This window comes from Aulonocara stuartgranti (genome assembly GCF_965226115.1).
Source record: "Aulonocara stuartgranti genome assembly, chromosome: 7".
Lineage (NCBI taxonomy): Eukaryota > Metazoa > Chordata > Actinopteri > Cichliformes > Cichlidae > Aulonocara > Aulonocara stuartgranti.
The window spans coordinates 51,293,804-51,311,000 of NC_138945.1; the positions used below are offsets into that span (position 1 = coordinate 51,293,804).

Genomic DNA, 17,197 nt, shown 5'->3' on the forward strand with positions numbered 1-17,197 from the left:
TGATAATCATGCCTGTTTGACATATTCATTGTTTCACAGCCATTTAAAACAGCCTATGACCTGTCCAAAACTATACATAAAGTTCTCAAAATGCCTATAAGCACTGGAAGCCAGAATAGTGACAAATATACAGAATGCACTGAAGCATGCATCATCGTGCAGTTCACTTTTATATTTCTTTGCAGTCTCCGATAGAGGGATTATGTGACAATGTTTTATGTATCTAACAGGAAATCTATTGTTCATTTCCAGCTCCACAATTTTATTCTGGGACTCTGCTGAAGTAACTGCATATGATTCAAAGTCTAAAATAATTCTTATGGATCTACTGAGACTCAGCAGCACCTTAGTTCATCCTCTGAAACAAGCAATTCTAAAACCATTATTAGTTACAGCCACACTAAAGTGTAAGACGCCAGTGCTGTCAGATTTTTAGGCTTCATTGATGTAAAACTGCGTTTTACTGTGATTTAATTCATATCAGCATTTCTGTACTTGCTTGCAGAATCACTCTGGCACCGTGTATTCTTGTTTGGCTTTGATTGATAATTCTCAGCTGAATCACAAATTGAAATGATATCACTCCATGTGAAGTGCACTGAGCTTAGTTTGATGTTTTTATTGTAGCTTATTTATCCTTCTCATATGTGCTTCCTTTTATGAGCCCAAAAAATATGACTGTGTTGTCAGTTAAAGTGTTTCGGCTGTGATTTAGTTCAAGGTCCACTTGTGCAGGCAGTGTGATAGAAGTCTTTCACTCATCTCAGGCCAAGACAGATCAGCATTTGAAAGAGACCTCTTTCAGGTTATAATGAGCTTGCTGGCCATCTTCGCTTCAGCGATGCTAATTTCAGCAGGAGAGGCTGTAAAATGAAACACTACTGAAGGGCACGGTAGAATTAAAAGTCAAGGATGGCTTCTTCAGCAGTGAAAGGAAGCTCTTCATTTGACCCTTGCATTGACAATACAAGTCGGTTAATCCATGAAAAAGTTCTGCAGTATGCTCATGTTTTTATGCCCTTTAAAAGAAGAAGGTCAGCGGCTGAGGGTTAGTAACCTGGTAATAAAGAAACAGAGGCCCTTCACACTGTAAGTGGAGTATAAAATTCTCTAATGATGCACAACTGGAAACAGACAAGTTCATCGGCAGTCTCTGGCTTCTCAAATGAACAACAGCTGCTTCTGGAAGCGATACCGTTGTAAACACACCCACCTGCTTAATTTCATTAACACCTCTTGAAGTTTAGGATACAGTTAACAGCTTGGCTCCTGAACTACAGTTTGTTTACTGCCTGTGGTCTGAAAACGGCTGTGGCTCTCTCTCTCTCTCAGCAGTGCAAACACACAACATCAAAACATCAGTCAGTGCTCACCCATCACTTTTTTTTATCCATAACTGCGCTCGCATCTGCAGTTTGTCTTTGTTCTGAAACATAAAGGTTTCATTCGGTGATCCTCGACAAAGAAGACAAAATGATTTTTGCTCACGAGTAACCCATTCACTCAGATCTTTGGTAAGCTGTAAATGTAATGTGCGCATCCTTTTTCTTTAGCTAAGTACAATACACTGTGTGCACCTTCTTGGTGCTATTATCTTTGCCTTTGGTTAGTTTGTCTGCTATTCACTCACAGTCTGTCCGTCTCTGTGTCAGCAGTGTTAAACCAAATCCACGATAGGCTTTTCTACCTCTTCTTAGTCAAGCATGAAAAACAGCTTTGATGAAAAATAAAAAAATAAAAAATAATTTTAAGCTTAATATCAATCTGCCTTTTTTTTTTTAATAAAATAGTTGCACTTTGATTATCAGGATAATTTGATGATAATGAGTTATTATCAATATTTTCATGATGGTAAATATACTGAGACACAATTACATTTTCAGTTTACAATTTAAAGTTATTCTGTTGTCTAGTCTTTAGTGTTAACTCCAACATCACTGCACCATCGAGAGCATCCTGACCAACTGTATAACAGTTTGGTACGGGAACTGCTCTGCCTCGGACCGGAAGGCGTTGCAGAGGGTTGTGAAAACTGCCCAGCGCATCGCTGGAGCACCACTTCCTGCCATAAAGGACATCTACAGGAAGCGGTGTCTGAAAAGGGCTGGGAAAATCATCAAAGACCCCAGTCACCCATCACATGGACTCTTCACTCTCCTGCCCTCTGGGAGGCGCTACAGGAGCCTCCGGACTAAGACCACCAGGTACTGGAACAGCTTCTTCCCCACAGCTGTCAGACTCCCGAACTCTGCCTCCTGACATCTGACTCACATTAAACACATGGACTGGACATACAAACACCCACAACCACCTACACACACACACACACAATGGACAACTGTACCCTCATACACACAATAATAACATGGACTGAACCACCACTCACAACCACTAGCACTTTATATAGCCTCTGTAGAAATTATCCACATATCTCACTTATCTTAACTGCACTACTGTATAATTCTGTGTAAATAATCATTCTGTACATACGATAATTTTTAATTCTACAACTTTTTATAACCTGCATAGTTCACATTTCTGTATAACTGCATATCTCATATTTCTGTATTTTTTTATTTCATATTCTGTATAGTTTTTCATATTTATATCCTGTTCATAGCTTGTATTCACTACAGCCTGTGCATACTTATAGTTATAACATACCTTCATACCGTGTACATTATAACATACCATAATAGACCCATTTCTGTAATATACTTACATATCTATATTATTTGTAATATATCTATATCAGGCTAAAGCACTTCTGGATGGATGCAAACTGCATTTCGTTGCCTTGTACCTGTGACATGTGCAATGACAATAAAGCTGAAGCCTATTCTATTCTATTCTATTCACTTACAGTGATCACTTACATAGATATGTAGCATAATTGCATAACCTTGTGTAACGCAAAACAAATCATAAATCATTGCAGAGATTGTTTAGTGTTGTATTTCCTTGTACATTACTACCTAAGTCAGTAAAATTTGGGTTTTATTTGTCATTTCTGGCACTCATTCAGCATTCAAAGCTGTGCTGTACACAATTTGCTTTGTAGTTGTAATCATCGGTCCTTGGGTTTGATGCATTTTTCTGGGAACACGAGGATGGCCATTTTCAAACTAAAGATGGATGTTGAGTGAGGAGGGCAATAACATAAATAACTCACTGTTGACTCTTTTGGTTGTTATGGGTTTTCAACCTGCTGCTTGGCCCTGCCAGCCATAGCGCTGATTTCTCGCTCTCGCTATTCATCCTCCTCCTCCTCCCTGTTTTGTCATTTTCAAACTTGAGTCGGCATATTTTTTTTTCTTCTGCATAATGTGTGTTTTATATCTAAGAGATATGTGTTGGCTGGGTTCTTTGCTTTGTAGCTTCTGGGGTTATAATATGCTCTCTTTTACAGTTTACGCTGCTTGGCCTCATTTAGAGAGCACCCTAAGGTTCAGTGCGTTTCCTGCCAAATAAAAGTAAGTTCTTGGCAGTAAATGTTTGAAAGCACCCAAATGTTAAATGTGTCTGACTCGACTTCTGGCCATCACATGGCAACATCAGTCTTTCTGTTCCCTGAATTCAGTTTATAACACTGCAGTGGCTTCTCATGCAAAGGACTGACACCTATATTTTGGGGGAAATCCAAAGTTTGTAGAAACTGAGGGCATGTGTAATGTCAGCAGCACTACCTGAAACTCTGATTTGAGTGTCTGCAGAGGAACAGATAAACAGACTCAAAAACAGGCTAGGACTAAAATTCACAGACCTGCAGTGGACAGTAGGAGGAAGATGACCGTCAGGACATTGAAGGACTGCCGGCTGGAGATAGTCATCTTCTTGTCCTCATGTGGGAAGAAGGGAGGGAGCAGGAGGGTGGGGAGAGAGGGGGGGGAAGGGCTGCTTTAGCTGGACGTGGGCATCCTCTGCTCGCTGACAGCTTCTCTCACATGGCTGCTTCTTAGACTCAGGGCTCCTAATGGGAACAAGACAAGCGGGGGGGGGGAGAGAGAGAAAAGATTAAGATATTTGATTTGGATTTCTGGAAGTTCCATCCAACTGTGTGGACAGCTTGTCTGGCAGTGAGCGTCCATGATGCCTTTCCCGAAATCTGTCCTAAGGCTTACATAACAGGACCGCTTGGGCATTCGGTTTAATTGAAACTGGCACTCTGACAACACTGGGGCCAAAAGTTGTTCCATGCTTGCTTTTTCTTGTCTATAAGTCATGGTAAATTATAGCGATAATCATGAATATGTATACTTCCCTGAGCTGAAATTGTTGTCATTTTTTTAGTTGATTCTAATAAAACTGACTTTTTTTTGAGAGATTAAAAGAACATCTTAAACTAGATGTCTTAGTTATGCAACTCTATAAGCTATGCGTTGCAGTAAGGAAAAACTGCACATATCATGCATTAAAAGTACGGTGCTCTAAGTAGAGCAAATATTTAATGAATTGCACAGAATCTGCTCTTTCAGCACAGTGTAAAGTTTTGTGATTGCAGAGCTGCTGTGGAGCACTTTGCTTGTAAGTGATGCATTGTGGGGGTTCGTGAATTCCTCTTGCACATTATCACCATTCGAAGCTTCGCTGTAGTCATCCCTCTACTGATGATAAGTAAGATTAATGGGGTGGCAGTACATTTCGCTTAGGCACACTTGTTTCTGTTTTTTTTTATTTTTTATTTATTGCTTTAATAGCCTCATTATGTGCACAGAAATAGTATCTCTCTGTGCATTCGTTTAAGTTGATGTTGCTGATCATTTATATACGAGCCATTTGCAAATTTCGCATAAAAACACCCATTATTTGCTCCCCGAACCTATAAGATCCCATTTTTCTGAATGTAAACTTCATTCAAACATGTACCAGGATCATAGATTGCTTTAGCTGCGTGTATGTGCCGAGAAACTTAAGAGTCTTCTTCTGCACGAGCTAGTTGGAAAATATTACAAGCTCGGCTCCTAAATTATTGAGGACCTGACAGAGGCTGACAGAGAAGGAGAAACTAAGGAAAGAGAGCAACAACAAGGGTGTAGAAGGCCCATCAGTGTTCCTGTCATAAAAAGAATTCAGTTTATTGGTGGATCAAAGCCAGTCTAATGTTGCATCACCAACCTCCGACTTTTTTCTCGAGCTGTTTTGGTGACACTCCGAAGTATGGCGCAGATACAGCTCCATTTGGAGGGCGACTGGAAAGTTTCGTTTCTTTCACATGAGCACACAGTCAGAAGAGAAATGGTGCTAGTGGTGGGGCACTGCCTACGAGCCAAAAATTATTTATCAGAAATATGCAGACAACGTTCACCAGGTCAGATTTAAAAAGTGCTAGAGGTCAGAAACAAGCTATGTTTCTGTTTTTTGGTCAAGAGTTTACACGAGTAGCCACATCTGCCGATGAGTGGGTTCACAGTGAGGTAATGTTTGTGCAGACTAATGCTCAACATTCGTTCCAGATTTCCATTCTGGTCTTTGAAAGTTGAATAGCATCAATTAATTAAATGTTATTATGTTATTATGTTGTAATTTTTCAAGTAAACAGAATATTTTTCAGCTTTGGTAGTCAAATAAAGACGTCAACATGTGCTGTGGAATATTTTGCACAAATCTTTCAGCTCCCTTATTTTTAAACCAAAAACTCACTGAGAAAATTATGTAGAGATACGTCAATTTTGAAAATGTGCTGTAAGTTGATTGCTTACAATGGCACGGCCTGTTTTGCAGCTGGTACACAATGGATCACAGAGTGAGGATGAAACGGGCTGGCTGTGGAGTAAATAGCATTTGGCAATTTTTACACCTTTAACGCCTTTTTGCACACTCGGGCAATTGATGCAGAAAGCAGCAAAGCTGTCAGGTCAGTTTGTCAGTTTTACGGAGCTGTAAAAGCGGAAAATGCAGGCCTCAGATATTAGAGGCCTTTCACAGGTCCAGAGCTTAAGATTTTATCCAAAGCCATTCATGAAAAACCGAAACCTCAAAGTAACCTGAGGGCAGAGAGATTCGTCAGATTAAAATACCTAGCCTTTATCCAAATTGCTGTTGACCTTAACAGACTTAAAAATGGGAGGCAACGCCAGTACTGGCAGCAGGATGATAGCCTACACCAGTTAACAAGCATCCAACGTTAATAAGAGAGGAAAAGATGTTTTTCCCCAGCAGGTCACACGAGTTCTGCTAATGGCACAAAAAGAGAATTTTTTTCCTCAAGTGATAAAAATCTCACGTGATTAGAGGTGAGAAAATGCCTGCTGTCTTGAATTGCATACATGGACACACACTCAAGAGGAGCAGCAATACGATTAGACTCAAATGTAGACTCTATCCTTAAGAAGACATACGCTCCTATTCCAGGCTGGATAAACCATAACCTTAATAAGACATACAATTATCTTTATCTCGCTGAGACACAACCTATTGCTTTCTATAAATATGGCATGTAAGCATGTGAGTGTGAGGTCATGCGCTATTGAGAAACATATCAGGCTCCCAAACTGAGCTACAGAGGCTAAACAAATATTTTAGAAGAAATTAAAGCTGTGCAAACACTGTGGAGAATCCCACTCTCTGTCACAGGTGCCGCCCCGTCTCCTATGTGTTAAATGGTTTCAATCCCAGATCAAGGAATAAATGCTGTGCATAACCCTTCCAATATACAATGAAGTTACTGTGGACCACATGGACAGACTGTGAGCTGCAAGTGAAGCACAGCAAGCTTTTTCTGTCAAAGTCTTTTAAAGCATTTTTTGATCTGAAAAGCTGTTCCTTCTTCAGAAAGCCAGGCAACGGGGGTCCCGGGAGACTTGTTAGAGTGGCATTTCATATATTTTTTTCCAGTCTTTTTATTTCTGGTGAAAGCTTTAGTGTACTGTCAGATGACAGCATGTAAAGTATAACGAGGGATTCCCATCCTTTCTAAACCCACTCCTCACAACCAACTCACTGCTGTGGTCTTTTATATACATTACTTGTTTTCCTGTATTGTCACATGGAGTCACCCTGCTCCCTACGCAGGCTATAAAAGGGCAAGGTTCAGAGCATCACGGCGCACGGCTTGTTTGCGAAGACGTAAATGTTCAAGGGTTTGTGTAATGAGTCTGATGGTAGTGAAGCAGAGTATGTACTGTAAATACACAGGAGTGCACGTATACAGGCACACACAGCACAGCACACAGTGCATAGCTCCCTGGGACTTAAAATAGAACAAACTGTTCAGCCTAACAGACACACGACACAGATGGAGGGTTTCGATACTTGCTGTGTCTCAAATCAAACTAAAATATACATAAAGGCCATGGAAACACCCACTCTCTGAGTAAATGTGAAAGCTGCTCTGAGGGGAAACACTGTATTTCTACGAAAAAGCATGTAGATTTCATTTATCTGCCTGCGTGTTCCTCATTACTCGCTGAGAACAGAAGCAAATATTAAGTGACCAATTGCTGCAGTAACCACTGCGAAGCTAGCAGCACACTTTTCATCACAACACAGCAGGAGACCCAAATCTGTCAGAAGTTTGATGAGGAAGAGCGCAGTGGAAGATTTTTGGGCTATTTGAAGATTACACACAGCGATAAGCGGGGCCTGTCTCAAGAACATCCTTGTCCGAGTCTTATTTTTGTTCAAACATTAACTTTAAAGTATGCGACATGTTATTATGCTTTCTAAAAGTCATTATTTATTTATTTTGGCCTGCAGTGTCCCTTATCTGAGAAGCTTTCAAGTTTGTAAAGGCAAAATCTCGACATTATAATTCTCTCTCTCTCTCTCTCTCGCTTTCTTCCTCTCTACAGCTTAACTTTATTTTTAGACTAAACATTTAGGCCTGTCTTTCTGAGTATTCACATAACCTTTTTCTTCCATGGGTGATAGTAGTTGGATATTTATTCGCCCTCTGTGTCTCATTATAAGAGTAAATGCACTCTCTCTTACTTTCCTTGCTCTTAATCCATGTTAATGTGCATTATCAATCACCCTAAAACACATGAGCATCCGCAGTGAAGTACAGTTTAGAGATGAGACTCCCACTTCACACAAGGGGAAGAGTGAGCAATAGCTAAGTGACTGTGGGTCTGCAGATGGGCTTGCGTCCAAATACATTCTGTTGCAGCCCTCTACCTAATTGATGCTCCCTTGGACTATCATCATAATAAATTGGATTTCGTTCACGTTTGATGGCATTAGAGCTTCACTCAGAAGCCCGACAGTGCTCCATTAGGACATGAGCCCATGTCAGGAGATTTAGAGCTGTGATCTAATGATTGTCATTGGCACAGAGGACTGAACTGTGTGCAGCATCAGTGAGTAAGGAGTGGCAGTCTAAGTCATTAAAAGCAATGACTGGTGAACATGTACAAGATGTGACACAGCTGATGATAAAAGAAAAACTGTCCTTAGAGGATAACAGTAGTCTGGGATATTTATTTATTTACTTAAGGGCAGTTTTAAAGTTTAAAAAAAAAAAAAAAGTAGTACAAAGTACTTTTAATTCACAATGCATAAAAAAGATAAACCTCAACCGCCTTTGCTCGTAAAATCAGTCCGCAGGAAAGAAATTGCATCCTCTTTCAGTTTTAAGGTTTTACGTATAAGGACATAAGATTAGATAAATATAACCTCAGATGAAGTACAGGACATGTCATGAAACGTAAACGTCAATCGTGTGATGTCATTTGCATGCGACACAACAATGGAGGACGTCCAGGCGTTGCTTTTTGTCACACTCGGGGACCATGGTGCTGATCTTTGTGCAGCCAGTTTCAAAAATAGCAGTTTTGATTTTTGTGAAGAAGACGCTCTCACAACTCATCGAGTGACACCATTGACTGTCCAATCGGTGGGTTGCAGTCTGCTGACGTCACAATTTTGGATTGGGTCAGCTCACTTGGAACCCCGGCCATGCAGACACTAAGGAAGTACCTGATATAAGGTACTGCCACCTAATAGAAAACCCTAAAAACTGAGTAAAGTTAAGCCGAGTTGAGTAGGTACAAGTGGAATAGAGCAAATAGTTGCATCTAAACAAATCTCTAGACTTCTGGAACAAGACCAAAGTGGAGAAGTCTGGCCTTAATTCATGTTTACTGATGTTTACCATGTTTACTGAAAGCATAACACAGCATATCCACAACAACACTTCATACCAACTATCAAGCACGATGCTTTAGAGTCAAATAGCAGACCATCTGTCTAATAGTTAAAGCTTGGGAAAAAGTGTATGATGACACTAAGAACAGCAAAAAATGTACAACAAAATGGCTACAAAAAGAGTCAAAGTACTACACCGATATTTTTCAATGGCCTGTCTCTACATTGTACAGAAGAGTGGAACAAAAGAAAAAGAGACTATCGAAGTCATACACAAAATGATTAACTCGAGTTAACGCTGCTAAAGGTGCTTTTTCTGTTTTTTACAACATCTGATGTTGTCATTTTTTGGATTATGTCCTGATATGTTAAAGCTTGCAGCTAAAAAGCCCAGTCGTCCATCAAAATGTATATATTGATAAATCTCCTATTATAAAACATAACTTTTCCTGCTTCAGCATAGAGTTATCTACCCAGGACAGACCTCAGGAATGAAAAGAGAGGTTTTTAGTGTATGTTTGGGGAGATGCTGCAGACAGCATTTCAGATTGCTGCTCGCATCTTTAACAGTACTGAACGATGGATCTAAATACCTAAAGTGAAGCATGACATTTAGTGTTATGGTCTTGAAAGCAGTTATGAAAGCAGCTTCTCCCAGTGGCTCTAATTTTGTAACGTAAACCAGTCGACCAAGATAAAAGGACAAGTTTCTCCATCATCTTCTGTTTGTGATCCTAAATATATCTTTCAATAAATCACAAGAGGTTGAAATAAACATAAAAAAAAATTACAGTTACACAGCAAGCGTCACATTAGCAACAAGGTTGTTTTTGATTCATCAATCAAGTGCGTTTCACACAACTACCCATAATCCTCTCTCAGGAGCCTTTTTCTTTTTTTTGATCTGACGCCTTTTTATTACAAAGTGATCAGAGCAATAAGAGCTTATTTGTGCTGTGTCATTTTGAGCTCCGGGTCTGCAGATATGAATTTGACTGATGAACAGAGTTTCTTCTTCGGTTTACATGAGCCGTCACCTGAATAAATTTTCCAGGTCAAATATTCTAAATAAAGCCCAAAGGCGGCAGCAACATGTTTTCGTCTAAAGCCTGGATGTTGCCTGGGAGACCTTAACGTCACAGAGGACATAAGGAAGAGTGTAGCCTGTAGTAATTACCACCCACAATGTGGTGGACAGGAAATGAATACTTAAAATCCTTAAATATGCTAAGGGAGGGAAAACAGCAGTGTTGCCATAGGGCTTGTTGTGGAGAGTTTGGTCGATACGGCAGCATAATAACCTCGGCTATTGTGAAGTGCACCTAGCTTGCTGCATGGGTGGTCTGTTTCTGTTTCTGACTTGGTAATGGTTTGTTAGCATAACACAAGCAGAAGATGAGAGAACAACTGTAATCAAGCTAGTGTCTGTGGAGGCACACAGTGCATCTACCTGCTGAGAGCTGTCATGTTGATGGAAACCATTCTGCCTTCTACGTTCACTTTATCTCACACCCTTAATATATCATCAATTTGAATTACAAAGCAAGATTGGAAAATAACAGAGGTATTTGTCTGAACACCCCCTCCCCCATCAGTATAACTAGAATTATAATTCAACTTGCTTTTAAAGTTTCATAGCGCCTGGCAGAAACGGCAGCACCGCATTATATTGTTGAGCTAATCTACTGTAGATAGAAAGACTTCTGGCTGGTATTTCTGAGGAAGGCAATATCAGCATCCATCTGGAAATTAACCTCCCCCAGCAGTGGCTCCAAACACATCTGATCACTGCTCAGTGCTTCTCGCGACACTGCTCCAGCCACATCTCAAGTTGAATAAACAACTAATATCACAACTTTGGAGGTTGGAGAAAAGGAATGTGATACTTTTTCTTAAGCTTTAGTCACACAAAATAGAAAAACAACACAGAAAAGGCTAATTAGTGTACATTTAAGCACTTGGGAAATCTGGGAAACCCTAACTCACAGGAAAAAAGGTCTCCTCTGCACCAAATGGGAATTTAACAGGGCGATTCTCTCACAAATAATTTTGGCGGGGCAATAAATATATGCACGGAGAGAGGGAGAGGGAACTAATGAGACAGCTACTGGAGTCTAATAAGTTGAATTCATTATACAATCAAGGTCTCGAAGTCAGCAGGGGGGATGAGAATTCTTGGAACCTCATCTAACATAACGCAGATCACAACAAAGACCTTGTTTCTATGTGATGCAGTATGAATGAATCCAGCTCACTTGATGCTGCATTTGGAAGGGACTGAACGCTTAAGGTTAAGCATCGACTCATAAAACCTTTATTGCATAATAAGAAAAGCAGCTGCAGTGCTTGGTGTCTTTCACAAAGTTTTTCAATCAGTTATTATGCTTTTAACGTGCCGCTTTTGTTTGTTTAATATCTTCTCTAACGTTTGACATATTTCATCTTTTTTTTTTCAACAAGAAATAATAATAATAACTACAGCGGGGATCAGTTTCAGACTTTCTTTTTGATTTGAGTTTGCTGCCGCTATAGCTTTGAGAATTTGGGTTTCATCAAGCGACTCAGAGGACTGGGTGTTCTTGAGTTTGACTGCTAAATGTCACAGAGATACAGTAGCTGTCACCCTTAAATCACTTTCAAGGCCACAGAACGCCTTCCAGGAATTGTTCTGCAGCAGCTCCCAACACTTGCCGTTCCATCAAGGTTCAGAGCCGCCAGCAGGCAGCAAAGTCCTCATCTGTCAACGCATCCGCGCTTTGGCACTCGCATTCAGTTTTCTTTGGTAGCGAGACTGTGACTCATGCAGAATAACTGGACTTGTTTGGCTCTGGGATTTGGGAGACATATCCTGGGGAATTTTTCGGTGTCTCTGATGCAGACTGACACGGCAGTATCTCCCAGACAATAGCCAGCATTGTTTGTTTGGATTTGTTTTAAACACCCCACTCTGGGCTCTTTCCCTTTTTTTTTTTTTCGTTGGAAGTGCTCCCCACCATCATCATCCGCCTGACCCTGGATTTAAAATAGCTCCTACTTGCAGACAAATATCCCAGTGGGAATTTCAAAAAATGAAGCAGAAAGTTATGACAAATATAAAAATATCACTTTGCTGTGTCCCTTTGGCCTGCATTAATTACACAGACCAAAATGACAAAGAGGCAACACTAGCCCTAAAGCTGGCACTTTTGTTCCATGTGTGATGGTGATAAATGGTAAAGACACAAACTCAAGGTTTGCTAATGTTTACTAACATATTTCCGTGCACATTGTTGGAACCATTCGTAGTCCATGTGATTTTTAAACAGAAGATTACGGACTCAATGACTCAACGGCATTCAATAAACCCAGCTACTTTACAAGTTTTGGTTGCCCGTGTAAACCTACACTGCCTGAAAATATCACTAATCCTCAGTGACTTTTACAGTCGCGTCAGATCCAAAAGTAGCACACTGAACTTAACGAAGTGGGTACACAGCAAAATCTCCAGTGTTAAATTAACACTGGAGAGTGTCTATATGGGTCCACACCTCTGAGTGTTAAATACAACACTGTTGAGTGTTAAATTAACACTTTTGACAGTGTTATATGTTTAAAAGTAACTTAGTCAGTTTTGAAGATTAACAATGGCTAACACTGAGCAGTGCTGATTTTCTAACACTGGAAAATAACTCAAAATGTTAGAAATATTCCAGTGTTAGAAAATCAGCACTGCTCAGTGTTAGCCATTGTTAATCTTCAAAACTGACTAAGTTACTTTTAAACATATAACACTGTCAAAAGTGTTAATTTAACACTCAACAGTGTTGTATTTAACACTCAGAGGTGTGGACCCATATAGACACTCTCCAATGTTAATTTAACACTGGAGATTTTGCTGTGTAGTTTTACCCTCAGATAACCCCCACAAGCAAAAGTCTTAAGAGGTCAAAGCCCATGCGACTTCACCCCAAAATAGCCATTACAGATACACTGTAAATCACCTGGAGGTCGCAGAGGGCAGTGGTCATGCACACCTTCACATAGTGTGGCCAAGAATACCTCAGATGAGAATGGATAATACTCCCCACTGCTTCCCTTCCAAATGCTAATGGTGTTTTGGCAGCCAGTTTATATAGCCTGTTAGAAAAATCTTAAACCGCAAGAAACGGTTTGTGAACCGCTCCAGCGATCGTTATTGGAAGTGTTGGTTGACTGGCCATCGTAGTGATATTACACCTCATTAATGAGGCTGTCCTGCTTTTGACCCACATAGAATGAACTCACCTCAGGTTGCATACGTTTGGCAGATTTTTGTGAATAATAACTTCCTACTATGTCCTGAAGTGCTCCCTAAATGCCATTTGAGTTCAACTCAAAGCTCTAATATTATAAGTTTGTGCTAAAAGCCCCGACACGTCTGCAAAACGCTTCTGTTGAACTGATTTCCTGAGACTGTGAATGGATTTATTATCAGAATGAAGAGTTACCTGCTGCTGTTCACTGATAATATGGCGGGTGCGATCAAGCTTATTTAAATATATTCGTCATTATTGGCGAGAAGGATTATAGTGAAGCATTATATATCGTGGTGAATTAAAAATTACAGTCATTTGAGCCATAATGACTCATGGATTATACTTAGGCTTTATATAGCGTGTAATGTCTGCCAGCACGGTGAGCACATATGCACCATGTTTGATGCTACAACACAGACAAATGTTTACACACGCATTGGTTGCGTGACATTTTCTTAAAAGCCCCTGGCTCAGTGGTAGCTGACTTTAGAAACAAAGCCCAATCTCCCGCAGACACACACCTCTTAATCCATATTCATGCATTTTCTGCTTAGTAACAAAAGGCGGCATCGCTTATATTCTCTTTTTTAACAATATGGACCGCCACAAGTTAAAAGGCAAACCAAAAGGAAGGCATTGAGTAAGGATGACCTACAGTAAAGATTTGCACATGAATACTCTCGCCGAGGACCCAGTCTGTCATTTTTTAGTGTGGCCGTCCCAGTGCCTTTATAAAAATGATGATCTATTTGACGGAATGGCATTTTTATAATGGGGGTATTGTTTGAGGATTTTGTTGCATGTACCTTTTAAAAATTAAAAGGTGTGTGTAGCTGTGGTCTACCAGTCAGGATAGGATTTCCCAGGCTACTCAAGTCTGCATGTCAAAGCATTCTTTAGCAAGACAGTGAACCCTGAGTTGCCCCCATTGCATGCAAGTGACTGTGAGTATGTACATGAATGTTAAACAAAGTGCTTAGGTATAGAAAAAATGTTAGTATGAATGTCTGTGTGACTTGGTGAATGAGACATGTTGTATATTTTTTTAAAAACACTTTGAGTGCTCAGTTGGAGTAGAAAAGACCTTTAGAAGTCCACGTGTTACAGGAAATCCTGCAAAAAAAACACATTTACTTTAAGTAATGCTTTACCAATCCTCCCCACACACACAAACACATAAAAAAATTACATCTAAACTTGGAGGTTAAATTTAGCTCTTTATATATGTGCACTTTGACATTATTTCATCCTTCAACTAATGTCAATGAGAAAGGTTACTGTTTTGTGAGATCAAAGTGCGCATAATCCAGAAATTGTGTGCTCAGCTGTTGTCAGTCTCCTTATCTGCCACTTCTCGTTGACACTGATGAATTTATATACCATTACTTCAACACGCTCATTTTATCTGGTGATAAAAGCTTTTTCTCTTTCCTGCATGGTTGAGCCAAAGTGACAGAGGCTCTTCTGCACCTCTGGCTCTGTTATCATCTGTAAGCGTCTGAATTGAGCGTTTAACCCTTTGTTCACTCCAATCGCATCGCAGCTGTCTCTCACAGCTGCTCCCTCTTCCTGTAACACCTCTGAGGAAGGGAGGTCAGGCAGGCATACGGTTACATATGGAGGCTGTTAAGAGCAGGAGACTTCACTGCTCTCCATTTCCCCAATTATTTGGGGTGATTCCTATTATGAGGTGAGGAAAATGTAGATTTGTACCAGGACTCAAACCTGGTGCCGTCATTAAAACTGCAGGATTCCTACCACAGTAGAAATAAAAAGCTGTGTGTCTGCAAAGGAAAAACAACTGAGTGCATGACAACAACAACTTGCACTTGCAAGTTATTTTTAATATGCTCCTAAACCAAATTTCTTCGCTGCTCTCAAACGGGGTTTTGGTTCCCCGTGTCACACATTTACTAAGATTTTTTTTCCCATGCAGCTCCGTTTTGTTTTCTTTCTGTCTGAACTCTCTAAGAGTTTCCTCTCTCTGCTGCTTATTTACAACACTGTGAAATAACATGTGCTTTTATATGACAGCATAGGCACAGTGCGTAAAGACACAGAGCCTCTCTTATCTTATATTTACTGTGCTCGCCGAAAGTTGCTGGAGTGCAGTAATTTAAAATCATCGCACCTCAAGTGGAAGTAAATACACATGGTTTTGTTCGCAAAATCTCTAAATGATCTGCTGGTGATTAGGTTTTGAGTAGATTACGTTTGATTTCACTGACTAAGCTTCCCCTCAGGTTTATGATACACTGGATCACACATTGTAATCAAATAACAACACAGATTTACGTGGAAAGATGTTGATCACCACAGGTTTCCACTTGTTATTAGTCACGTAATAACACTGATCCACGGTTGATGCGGTGGAGAGGCTGAACTGGAGGTTAAACTCAAGTCGATGAAGCATCCATGTGCTTTAGTTAAAGCACAAGAGCAAGGTCAGAGGTCAGATGCTGCTGCACCAATTACTGAGAAGTATGAGGTCATGCATAAATGTCAATAAGTCAATATTAAGATTACCTCTGAGAATGAGAGCTGCGGTCCGAGGTTGTTTTTCTTTTGTCCACTCATACCAAAGATCTTCCCATTATTGTGAATTTAATATCTCTTAAAAATCTTGAGGGAATTTCTTTAAAATTGGAGCAAATGTTAAAAGATGAACGCATGGGAATGTGCTCAAAGGTCACTGTGGCTGCAGGGATGCAAGTGCTAATTAAAAAAAATACACAGATGTTTACTCGGTGGTGTGATGTCCATTGTTTAATCGATGATCAGACATCAGACTGGTGACACAATTTTTTTTTTTAGTTATCATATTATATGATGAGTTTAAAAGCCAAAGGATATATAAATATCTATACTGCAAACCCTCAACTAAGGTGTCACAGACTGACAATATTACAATATAAAAATTCTGGCTATTCTTTATGTACAGGAATAAACATGCACAGATACTAATTTGAATAATGACTCTGCTCAAGTTAATATTTTCCCAACCTCTGATTTCCCCAAGTATTCCTTTATTCTCCTGTGAAGTATCACTCATCTATGATTTAACTGTTTCAGCTGGATTAATGCTCAAAGGAGTCTGCATTAATGTGATTTCTTTCTTCCCTTTTGTGTTGACCGGAGATACACTCACATACACAGAGCAAACACTGCATTAATATTCAAAACAGCCACTGGGTGAACCTGCTTCTGAATTTCAACAGCTTGTCTCTTATTCGATTATTCTTTCAGCCTCTAATTTCAGAAGCTGCTGAAAAAAAAGAGGAAATGCCTTCCTGATGCCAAACGCCCCCACCCCCCTTGAGGGAGGAAAAGACAAAAAACAATACAGAGCAACAGACCTCAAAGCAAAGCACAAATGTGAAGGAAAAAAACTAAACTCACCCCTTCATATTAGTGCTTATAGATAATGATAAATGTTTAATGGGCCATTTTGCCAGTTGCACCTATGCATACAAGTAAAAAAGTGCATGTTTATGTCCACATAAAGGGATCGGGATGCAGATAGTTACAAGCAAGCTACTAATATTAGCAGTAATATAATAAGACTTCTGGCTTTCCGCCCTTGGCATTGTTACAGAAGTGAAGTAAAACAGGGGCCACACAGAGGGAAAGTGAATGCATACAGTTGATGAGCACAGGCCATGTTTTGCCCTAAAGGCCTCTGCTTATTATCTCAGTGGTGATTATTATCTCCCCTGCATATCAGTGGATTCTGATATGGAGGGGAAGTCGGACATGCAAGGGCTCAGTTATGTTGTTACTCACTCAGCTGTAGAAACGTATACATGCATACGGTACACACTGTCTTACTAACAAGCGCA

The 17,197-nt window shown here is 40.0% G+C and overlaps 1 protein-coding gene across 9 annotated transcripts in view; it reads right to left on the bottom strand.

Moving 5' to 3' along the window:
* The window catches only part of shisal1b (shisa like 1b), a gene marked incomplete at its 3' end in the record, with an annotated part of 116,795 nt that overhangs the window by 22,327 nt on the left and 77,271 nt on the right, over nt 1-17,197 (bottom strand). For all 9 annotated transcript variants that reach the window (XM_082539782.1, XM_082539781.1, XM_082539777.1 and 6 more), the window contains one exon: nt 3,764-3,970. In XM_082539782.1, coding sequence (XP_082395908.1) covers nt 3,764-3,830 — 67 coding nt within the window. In that variant the 5' untranslated portion in view covers nt 3,831-3,970. The remainder of the gene's footprint in view (nt 1-3,763; nt 3,971-17,197) is intronic.